The sequence below is a fragment of the Solanum stenotomum genome, chromosome 10 (genome assembly GCF_019186545.1).
Source record: "Solanum stenotomum isolate F172 chromosome 10, ASM1918654v1, whole genome shotgun sequence".
Classification (NCBI taxonomy): domain Eukaryota; kingdom Viridiplantae; phylum Streptophyta; class Magnoliopsida; order Solanales; family Solanaceae; genus Solanum; species Solanum stenotomum.
This window is the reverse complement of record NC_064291.1, coordinates 1,016,448-1,028,600: the sequence shown is the minus strand read 5'-3', so window position 1 is coordinate 1,028,600 and position 12,153 is coordinate 1,016,448. Positions and strand designations below refer to the sequence as shown.

Below are 12,153 nucleotides of genomic sequence, written 5' to 3'. Positions count from 1 at the left end.
CGAAAACAAACAGAAAGAATTCAGATTGTTGGAAATATAGATGAGTATTAGTTTTCATTCTGTTGGAAATGAAACTAGTCATTTTGGTTCTGAGAAGTGATCTTAGAAACCAATCGTGTTGTGCTCCCTCTGTTTTAATTTCAATATTTTACAGGGTATATGCAATGAGATTAAAGTATATTTTGATACATTTTACTGAGAGTTGTTTTTGTTCATGTTCATGAATTCTCTGTATTTACCACCCAAAAAGATATTTTCCTTCAAACAATTAAAACGACATGTTTTGCAACATTTTCCCAGACACAATAATCCATCTTCATTATTGAATTCAATGATTCGTGTTTCCTTACAACATGAAAATTTCAAAGAATTTTTGTATTTGTACAAAGGGTTGATCAGGAGTTGTGACACCAACTTCTTTCCAAACAGAGTCACCTTTTCTTTGATTTTACGTTCTTGTGCTAATCGAAATGGAACCCATTTAGGGAAATCGTTTCATTCCCAGATTGTGAAAATGGGTTTTGAATTTGATGTAATTTTGCTAACTGGGTTGCTTGATTTTTATGGAAAAGTTGGGGATTTAGGCTCTGCAAGGAAAGTGTTTGTGGAAATGCCTGAGAGAGATGTTATTGCTACTAATGCTATGATTTCAGCTTTCAGTACGTATGGTTGTGTTGAGGAGGCGAAACAGCTGTTTGAAAATATGTCTGATAGGAATTCGGCTTCTTGGAATTCATTAATTACGTGCTACTGCAAATCAAGTGAAGTTCATAATGCTCGATTGATCTTTGATCGAAATCCAATCAAAGATGTGGTTTCATGGAATGCAATGATTGATGGATATTGTAAGTCGGAGCAAATGGTTAAGGCGGATGAATTGTTTGGTGAGATGGGGTTCATGAAAAACGTTGTGACTTGGAATACGATGATTGCAGGATATGTTCAACGTGGCGAATCTGTTAGAGCCATAGATTTGTTTCAACGTATGCTAAGCGAAGAAGTAAAACCAACTGAGGTGACAATGGTTAGCTTGCTTTCTGCTTGTGCTCATTTAGGAGCTTTAGATATGGGTGAATGGATTCATGGTTATATTAGAACAAAGAAAATCAAGATCGATTTTGTCTTGGGAAACGCGCTTATAGATATGTACTTCAAATGTGGGAATGTAGAAGCTGCTATACAAGTCTTCCATGGCTTGCATGATAGAAACATCTTTTGCTGGAATTCCGTCATCATTGGACTAGGAATGCATGGGTATGGGAAGGAAGCTGTAGATGCTTTCATTGCAATGGAAAGAGAAGGGATAAAACCAGACGGTGTGACTTTCGTAGGACTTCTATGTTCGTGTAGCCATTCTGGGTTGGTTTCCGTTGGGAGAAGCTATTTTTCACAGATGAAGATCGTTTATGGCATTGAGCCTGGAATTGAACATTATGGCTGCATGATCGACCTTTTAGGTCGATCAGGATGCCTTCAAGAAGCACTTGAACTAACTTATAAATCGCATGCCAATGAAGCCCAATGCAGTTGTCTGGGGTGGCCTGCTCCGAGCTTGTCACAAGCATAAGGATGCAAAGCTAGGGGAGCAAGTGACCGATAATCTTCTAAGATTGGATCCACACGATGGAGGAAACTACGTCTTCTTGTCCAACCTCTATGCATCTTTAAACCGATGGACTGAAGTTGATCAATGTAGGAAGTTAATGATCAAGAGGGGTGTGCGTAAAACGCCTGGATGCAGTTCAATCGAGGTTAAAAACATTGTATATGAATTTGTAGCTGGAGATACTTCACGTACTCAAATTAACGTGTTCTTGGATAAGATTGTGAAGGAAGTACAGGCTCATGGATATGAACCAGATACAACTTTGGTGCTACATGACGTTGAGGATGAAGAGAGGGAGAGTGTGGTTCGATATCACAGTGAGAGAATTGCTGTTGCGTTTGGACTTATGACGATGCAACCCGGAAGGATAATTCGGGTTGTGAAGAATCTCAGGACATGTGATGATTGTCATACATTCATGAAGTTCATATCAAATGTCTATAAAAGAGAGATAATAATGAGGGATAGGAACAGGTTTCATCATTTTAGGAATGGGTATTGTTCTTGTAATGACTACTGGTGAAAATAGGCAAAATCTAAATGACATCATGTTAGTGCTCACCGGGTCTCGAGTCGGGAGTTAGGTTTCAGGAAGTTGGGAGTCGGGTTCCAGGTCGGAGTCTAAGTCCCAAGTCCTTCAATAGATTCTACTCAAGAATTGACTTTTTGAACTTTTATGAAAGGCTCTCCATAGTTGTGGGTAAACTGTCAAGGGCGACTTAACAAATTGGTGGCTTAAATGATGACATGAACTTATATACATTATCAAATTATAGTTTCGATCTGCTTGTATATATATTGATTGGTGGTGGATGTAGCCGCAGAAATTGAATTTATCTGAATTCGATACTTTTATTTGGGAAAATTTATTAAAATGGCAACAAATAGTAAATTTGAACTAATAAGTTTCCAAATACAATAGGTTCTTTGTCGCCTTTTTTTTTTTTGGTTGTTAGTTGATTTCTTGAACCTAGGTGATTCATTAGGATAGAAACTAGAACATGTTATTGTTTGGTAGTGTATAAAAATAATGTTAAATAGAGTGTACTAGTTATGCGTATTACATATTTTTTTTTGCATTATTTGATTTGGTATATTAAAAGCAGTGTGCATATAAAAATATTTATTTACTTAGATATTCTCTACATTTGTGATAGAAGAGATTTAAAAAGGGGTTTGAGGGCAATTGGTCTTTATCATGTTATACATAACATTACACCTAAATACACAATAAAATATATACATAGCATAAACTATGTACCAAACAAAGTATTATTAATCATAGAACTAATGCATGCATTAATTTTACTGATATACTCTACCGAAAGCTACTGAGTTGCATTTTTGGTTAAACAAGCTCCACAACACAATCTTTGGGAAAAAATGTATTTGTTTTACCCTAAAGAAGAGACCTTTTGGAACGAATCTTAGATTACTCGAGCCCCGAGACAAATACCCAACATCGAATGAAAATTTAACTTTTTTTATTTTGGGCAACTTTTAAAAAAATGTTTTTTTTTCCCTTGGGTTCAAAATAAGTAGCTATTTCTATTAGGCTAAACATTTTGTCTTCCCATATTGAGTTGTTAAAGTGTTCCACATTGATCAACTAAATAGAAGGTGTTGTTGTCTCCGTACTTAATCTTAGACGATTTTTAATTTATGAGCTATTTTTTAGGTTAAATAACATTTAAGGTCTATTTTCTTTACGTGGTATCAGAAGCAGGCACATCCCTCTTCTTGGTTTAGCAAACGTAAGACCTCCATGTTGTACAATGTCTAGGATTTTAGTCCAAGTCTTATAAAAGGCCTTTGAACGGGTTAAACGTGTCATAAGTGGGTTTTTAGTGGACTCAAAAAAAATAATCTTGATATAATAGATATCCCGGTAAGAGGAGGATAAAAAAAGCTTATGATGAGTCCATCACTGAGATGCATAGAGGAAGAGAACAAACGTTAGTCTCTTGAGCGACCAATCAAGAAATTTGCTAAATATTAATGGAAGGAAATTCTTTTTTTTTTTTCTCCAGGATAAATACATTTTTTTAAGTGGGCAATGATAATAAAGAATATATGTAGGGCATTTTCTATGAGGTTCACTTCTTAAAGTCTTTAGAAAGATTCAATTTGTCTACAATTTATTGGGGCCTTTTGCTAGTCTTATTATAATAAGGATCCTATACCTAAACCAAAGTCAAATAAAAGGACCTAATAAAGAAAGGAAATTTACTACTTTAAGTCATGTTTTGTTGGTATGATTAAGGAAAATGTTCTAACTTTTCTTCTTCTTTTATTTATTTAAGTGGGCAACACAAAGCATCTCGTGATCACGTAAAATCCAGAAAAGAGCAATACTGTTATAGATAGTCTATTCTAATACAAATATTAATAACTGATTTCGTGGCTCATACCTGTAATCCTATAGCTCGTACGAATTAAAGACAACCTTTTAATTTGTTGCTTGAAGACTCCCCTTCATATATGGTCAAGTCTTTTTTGAGAATATTTCATTTTTGCTTGTTAGGAAAGGATCACTTTGCATCATTCATTCTTGGATAGTGTTTCAAATCCTCAAGTAGAATATGGGAATATTTTGAGAAGGATTTATGTTACTTATTCTTTACAATTTTGATAAGAACTTTTCATAGTCACCACAAAGGCATTCGAATAATAGAATATAATGCAAAGAAATGGACTTTTATATATCTCATCCAATTGTTGCCCCTTTCCATGTATTAAAACTTAGGGGAACAATTAATTTATTTTACTCGATGTTCGATATTAATTTTGAATCCTGATTAATCTAAGCTTATAAAAGTTTCACCTTTTTGGGGCAGAGGATAAATCGCTACGTAGCAAAGACCTTTCTCAAAGATAAAAATGGAGTGATTCTTACATAACCTATCATTTTTACTGTTAACTGGTTAACTGGTTCGTACGTCTCAATTTATATGACATCTTCTAAATTTCGAATTCAAACAAGTCTGTTTTTTATCGTAATATTTTTTCTTTTATATATATATATATATATATATATATATATTATTATTATTATTATTATTATTTTTGTTTAAAAAATTTGAATGTTTCATATCTGAATTCACAATTAAAATTAAACTATCTGATTCTCAAAATTTAAATTATGTTACATAAATTGAAACATATGGAGTAATAATGAAAAACAAGCCAATACAAATATGCATTACAAAACTCAAAAGATTATGAAACACATGATATGATATGATACGATAAAGTAAGTCAAAAATATGTGTCAATGAGAAAATATGCCCCTCTATATATTCCTTGCAATTATTTTTGTTAAAATCTTATCACTATATTACAACATCTTCTTAAGTTGTCAATTCTTGACATCCCTTTTCCTTTTTCACCTTTCTGGAATCTAAAAGTTGTGTTGGATATAAATACTCTTCGAAAAATATTAAATTTTTGTAAGAGAATATGAATGAAAAATGTGAAAATAAGTATTTAAAGTTTTTTCGAATTTAAAAAAAAAACTCGGAATTCAACTTGTGAATTTTAGAAATTGTAACAAGTTGAAGTTGAATTTCATGTTGATTGTGTTCTTTCCATCCTCCGACATATGCACACTTCATCTTCTCTCTTATTCCTATCACCCCACCCCACCTTCCATGATATTTGTGTAAATTATATACAAATGCTTTTAGGATAATATTATTTGATTATGTACCATACATAAAAAAGTAAATAATAAACTCACTTATTTTTCTAAACATTATTTTTGAAGAAAAATATTTTCCTAGGTACCAAACACACCCTAAATGTGAAACAAAGGGAATAAAAATCAGAATTTTTTTTCTGAAAAAAGATTTGATCTCATAATAAAGATATCCACTTTGTGAGGTAACTATAAGTCCTTTTGAAAATGTGTTGCTACTTATAAGGCTAAGTCTAAGGTTAAAATTGGATGTTCCCCTTAAAGTTATTCATGCAATTTATATGATTATTTTTTCAAATGAAAGTATATATAAAGGTTTTGAGTACACACATAAAAACATAAATAATCCTATAAAAAATGAAAAATGTTCCTATATAATGGTATCACGATAAAATTTTGAATGAGCATGTAATTACTCACGATGTATTAAACTCTCATCGAGCTAATTATTAATGTTTAAACTCATGATAAATTGTACATGTCATAAAATAATCTTTCATGACTTTGGAAACATTGCATAAATTAAAGTTCATTGGCATTTTAAACATGTAAAACTCTATGAATAAATTATAAAGTACAATTGAGAACACTATGAACATAATTGCATGATCTATAGTGTAAATACATAAAATTCTAAACTTAACTCCAAATTTTCAATCCAAATTCAATAGTAATTGTCCAAGTGGTCCAAAATTTGAAAGAAATAGGCAAAAAGAGAATTCAAGAAGCTCATAATTATCAAAATAAAAGTAATTAAGACAACTGTGCCAAGTTGAAATTTTAATATTATCGCCATAAATGTGGAATCAGAAATGAATAAATTTTAAAATTTTTATTCTACATTTGTTGCAACTAATATTTTGGTGTTTTTTTTTTAAAGTTAAAATCGCATATACAATTCTCAAAAGGGAAATCCGACCGCTTATTTCAATAAAGTGTATATATATATATATATACCAATTCACTATTCGGGTCTTCCCCTGTTATTAAACTGTGTATTTTATTAGTAAAATTATACGAGTTTGGTCCCATGTTTACTAATTCTTAGAATTCTTGAGGATATGCTNATATATATATATATATATATATCAATCCACTATTCGGGTCTTCCCCTGTTATTAAATTGTGTATTTTATTAGTAAAGTTATACGAGTTTGGTCCCATGTTTACTAATTCTTGGAATTCTTGAGGATATGCTACTTTGTATGAGATAAAATCTCATTTACAATTCTTCAAAAGGGAAATTTGTATATCCGTTATATCATGTATATTTGTAGATATATGTCCAAATAGGCGTGTGGTATGCAGTAATATACACAATATACATAAGCAATGACATTTTCCAAGTCGACTTCAACTCCAAGTGAAAATTCATAGTTAAAGTCGACTTGAAAAGTGAATGAGAAGCCTAATTCTTTAGATATCACTTATGTATATCACACATAAATGTTAATTGACATGATTGAAATTCATTGAAACGATTTGAATAAATCTATATGAAAGCATCGAGGAAAATGAATGAAAAAACTCATTGGTTGAAAATACCTAGACGAATCTATATAATTTCTTTTTGGTCTATTTCATCACACAATATTCTTTGACTACTCCTAATTGTTATCATATACTATTATATGATTGAATAATGAGTGAAAATGAAAGAACGCAAAATAGTGACATTTCATTAGGACTTCAATCAAAATACTAGTACTAGTATTAATTCTTGAAATTGGGTCCAAATGTTTAAATTTAGTGCCATTTTGTAGCTCAAAGGTAAAGCAAAACATGTTGACCCATTGGTTTATTTATTAATGACAAACCTTGTCACCTAGAGATAATGACATCTAATTTTTTTGTCGGTAGTTTGATTTTTTTTTTCTTTAAAATAAAAAAGAAGAAATAAAATTATTCTTGTGATTTAATTACTTTCATATATCTTCACGTGAAGACAGGGACGTGGAGACGAATCTTTGTAGCTCAGTTGATTGACTATTTGAATTTTCATTTTGTTGATCAGGATTTTAAAAAAACGGAGGACATGAACATTGTACGAGGCAATACTATAACAAATAATGGATTAAGTGGTAATTATTTAACGTAATAATATAATTATCGTTATATTAAATTTAATGACAATAATATAGTATGAGTATTTATTACCATCATTTTATATAAATGTCGCTAAAGAATTTAACGACTCTAAATATACTGACATTAACTCAATCAATGTATTTTAGAGTGTTTAAAGAGTGTGCAAAATATAGCGTATTGTAGTAATACAATACATTAATTTTGGGTCGTTTGCATTTTGCCCTTATTAAGTTTATATTTTGTATCATAATATTTTACAAATTCTACCTCACATTAATAAAGAATTTATGCTTCACTAGATATACATTAGATTACTAAGAATAAAAATTAAAAATCAGGTACATTTGAAGAATAAATCGTACAATCAAATAATTAATTTTTGGTTAATTATTAATTACACTAACATCTCACGCCCTTTTAGTGCTCAAATTATTCCACTCTCACGTGACTTCAACTCTTATAGCTTTCTTGTGAGTTGTGATTTACATTTTTGGTTAATTAAGGGTGTTTTTGGAATAGAAAAAAATATTTTTTAATTCTTTCATATATGATTGGTTAAATCGTTTTGAAAAATATTTTCTAAAAAATTGTTTTTTCTAGTAAAATTATGAAAACAAGTTTCACCAACTTATCCCATAGTATTCTTCTATATTATATATAAATAATATTGAAATAATACTTTTTGTTTACTTATTAAATATAAAAAAAGTAAATTATTCATAATTAATTTTTCAAAATGATATTTTTATATAAAAAAAATTTCTCCATACCAAATACGAACATTTATTACACTAACACCCTTTTTTGCTCAAAATATATATTTCAATCTTTACATTAATTCTCCATGTTTCAATTAACACTCTCACGTGACCTTTACTCCAAACAAATTCTTATTATATAACTTTAATTTTAGGAAATAGAATGAGTTCAAAGAAAGTTTAATTCACTAGACATTTGCACCATATATGGGTCTTGTCAGCGTTTTTTCTGAAAATTCATAAAAACTTTAATATAAAAAACATCGACAATCAAACTATATACTTGTATGATAACCACTTAGTAGCCGGTCAAATGACGTGGGTTAAAAATTATGAGAGATCAAGATTCAAATCCTTATAATAAGAAAGTGTATTAGGTTTTTTTTCTTCTTATTGACCTGTTTAAGTTTTGATGAAAAGAACTATTCGGCAGATGTGGAAGTGTAACATAACAAATAATTGAACTCAAGGTATCAGACGACCATGACAGAGGGCAGGTCGTGAGGGGGGAGGTCATATAGAAGGACTGACAGACTTCTAAGTTGACAAGATTTTGACGTAGGTATGTACATAACACCTTACAAAATTTCACATCGAAATGAGAAAAGAAAATAAAAAGCTTTAATTATAAGGTATAACATAAATTCACATGGTATACACACTTTTCGGCTTGATACTGATGTAGCTCAAGAGATAAATTTATATAGTCTATTGTGCCAAAGCATGAATTGTGATTAAAAAAAAAAGTTCCAAATAAGGTGCATGCAAACTAATCTGAACAGTATTATAAACAAATAAATTATGTGATATAACTTCTTATAAAATAATATAAATTATTTAAAACGTCACTTGTGTTTGAGTACATACTTGTTACTTGCTGTATATTCTAATCTTTTTATTATTTTTGTGAGTAATAAACGGATCTTATGATTTTAATAAAAATGACATTTATAATATGATATTATTGCTTGTTCATTGAAACAATAACAGTATTAATGTAAGATTCCTTCTTGTGTCTCTACCATAACCTATACACAATGTATTGGGAAACTGAGAATTAGCATGAAAAAAGGAAGGATTTTATTTCTACACATTGAGGGGTCCTTTGATTAAAAATAAAGTTATGTAGGGATCATAAATTCATAATGTGACATTTTTGAAGGAGGACGAGCTGATGAGGATCGTTCATTAATTAAGAACGGTAAATTTTTAAGTTAATAAGCTATTGAAAATGGTGTGTACATAACATTTTAAGTAAATTTTATATTGGAAATAAAAGAAAAAAGTAAAAAAGCTATAACTCAAATTTAACATGATACACATACATTCTTTTGGGACTCTATGTGGCGTAACCCGAAAGACAAATTTCTTAAGTCCAGAATGAGCAATATGTATCATGGACTTAAATCCCGACAAATACTATAGATATTTGTTTTTCTTTTTGGTACAAAACGATGTAATATACTATATCTTAATATGCATTAGTACAAGAGAGTGACAGAGCATGCATGACTGCGGTCTGCGACTAATATCCGAGGAGAAGGGTAGGGATTGATTACAATTTTCACTAGTAATATTTTTACGCTGTATATGTCTAGCAAAAAGATTTTCAACTTTGTCTGCTATAATGTATTAGTTATTTATACATTATATATATTTAAACTTGTATTTGATTTTATAAGAGCTCGAAAAGGGGTTGAAGACACACATAACATAATTCTACCTTGATAAAAAATAATATATCAATCGAGAATTAGTTGTACATGATTCAAACACATTATATTTGTTTTTATATTATCAATATATATAATTAAATTAAATAAAACAACTCTTGATATCAAACAAACTTGGATGCTTCCTTTCATAAATCCCTAAAAATTAGGAATATATGAATATTATTCTCATTACCAAGAAATGGTTGACATTAATCCCAATTACTCTAAACTATATAGTATAAAAATTATATTACAATTAATCCATTTGCAGCAAAAACCAATGTTGTCAGTCTTCTAAATATATTTTTTTTACCGTATTGATCGCTTCCATGATATAAAATTAAATATCTTTAATTAATAAATAGATTAATACATAAGTTAATTTATTAAATTTTCTTAATCTTTGTCTGTACGTTGCTTCCTATGCTGTTAGGAACTCCAGAAATTCCAAATTGTAACATTAAACAATTTTGCTACAAAAAAATTGATTTTTTTTTAATTTATAAATTTGAGAATTGAAATCAATATTTTCCCTAGAAATTACAAGTAAAACATGAGTTACAGATTTATCTATCGAAAACATTTTTTTTGCCTCATAAAAATAGAATAAGATCTACGTATATTTTATCTTTTTATACCACATTAATAAAATAACACTCTATATATTATTATATACTTAGTGACCGTAAAAAGTGAGATTTAGAGACCTAAAAAATGAGATAGGTTGTTATCTAGTTTCTACTAGTACATGTTAAAATATATCGATGATATAAACTTTTATTATAATGTTTGTGTGTATATATATTGAATCATTTAAATACATAGGGAGAAAAAAATATTATTATGGTAGGATATAATCACTTTTTGCAAACATGTTCGAATTATGAGAATAGATAACTTCTTTAAGAGGAAATGGTTTCCCTCCTTAGTGGATATATTCAGCATTAATTTGAATTAATCGATCGAGTAAATAAATTTTAAATATAGAATATGATTGGAAAAAAATATAATTTTGTTTGTCCTAGACATTCTAACTCCTCTCTTACACTTTTGCCCTCATTAACAATTTCCTCGCTACTAATATGAGTTGTAGTGAGATAATTGAAATTCCTCTACACTTAATTATATGTCTCAGATTTGAGGCTTTAGAAATGAAAATAATTATGTTGAGAGCACTATCTCTAAAAATGAACCCGGCAATATATGAAATCAAATTTAATTAAATTTTTATATGAGAATATATCAAATGCCGAGTGGAATATAAAAAATAAGTTCCCCATTATATATCCCCCATTTCACTATTGTTTTCATTAGCATATTTTTTCCTTTCCTCAAGGAAATATCCATTTTGAAATGCACATAATTAAAGGGTATAACCCGCTCACTTATGGGTCATTTGGAAATACTATAATTTTATTATTTTTAATATTTTGTACTTCCTCCTATCTAAAGTATTAATTTGTTATGTATATATATGGTTATAGATTTTTTTTTTAAATGGCGTGCAAAAATCATAAAAGACAAATAAATGCACATTTTATCTCTAAGAAATAGCCATTATTTTATGGATACAAATTCAATTTTTACAAGAATACATATGGTGGAATTTTTATTTTATTTTTCAATATCTTTGGTATAAAACAAGCTACTTGTACTTTGTTCTCTTATTTGTCCCTTTTGTGCATATTTATTAGTTCATATTTGATATGAAATATTTTTTAAAAAAATAATAAGTAAAATAAAGATGTTACAATATCATGCTTAGTTATTACTCTCTTTGTCCCAAAATAAGGTCAACACAAAAATTAATAGTACTATATATTTTCAACTGTACCTTGATATTCTATTTTTTTTATATTGAACAATTTCAAGAGACGTATATTAAATAAGGAGGATTTGGTAAACTACATATTATACTTATTAATTTTTAACTTGACACAATTTACTAAAGTGATATTAACTTTGATAATAAGTCATTTAAATAGAATAAATAGTATTTAATAATTAATAAAAAATATATAAAATAATAAATTATCTCTTAATTTTTAAATTGAACCGAAAAGCAATTTTTAATCCAATATGGGAAAATAAAATAAAAAGGTCCAAACTGTATGGCCTATTGAAAATTGGACTTTGAGGGCTTCAATATTGATGCCTCATAAAGGATGTTGGTTGAGAGTTTGACCGTCCGTTAAATGAGGAAGAAAAAAAAAATGCCCGGGGGGGGGGNTTAGGGTAAATGTGTATTTAAAATTTTTATCTGCGATCAATATTTATGCCAATTCAATT

The 12,153-nt window shown here is 29.2% G+C and overlaps 2 protein-coding genes across 2 annotated transcripts in view; both read left to right on the top strand.

Moving 5' to 3' along the window:
- LOC125841355 (uncharacterized) overlaps positions 1-12,153 on the top strand; it is a 225,423-nt gene that overhangs the window by 113,510 nt on the left and 99,760 nt on the right. The gene's annotated exons all lie outside the window — the stretch shown is intronic.
- On the top strand, positions 515-2,129 carry LOC125841579 (pentatricopeptide repeat-containing protein At5g66520-like). Its single transcript, XM_049520733.1, has 2 exons — positions 515-1,402; positions 1,518-2,129. The coding sequence occupies exons 1-2, from the start codon at positions 515-517 to the stop codon at positions 2,127-2,129; spliced, it is 1,500 nt and encodes a 499-aa protein (XP_049376690.1).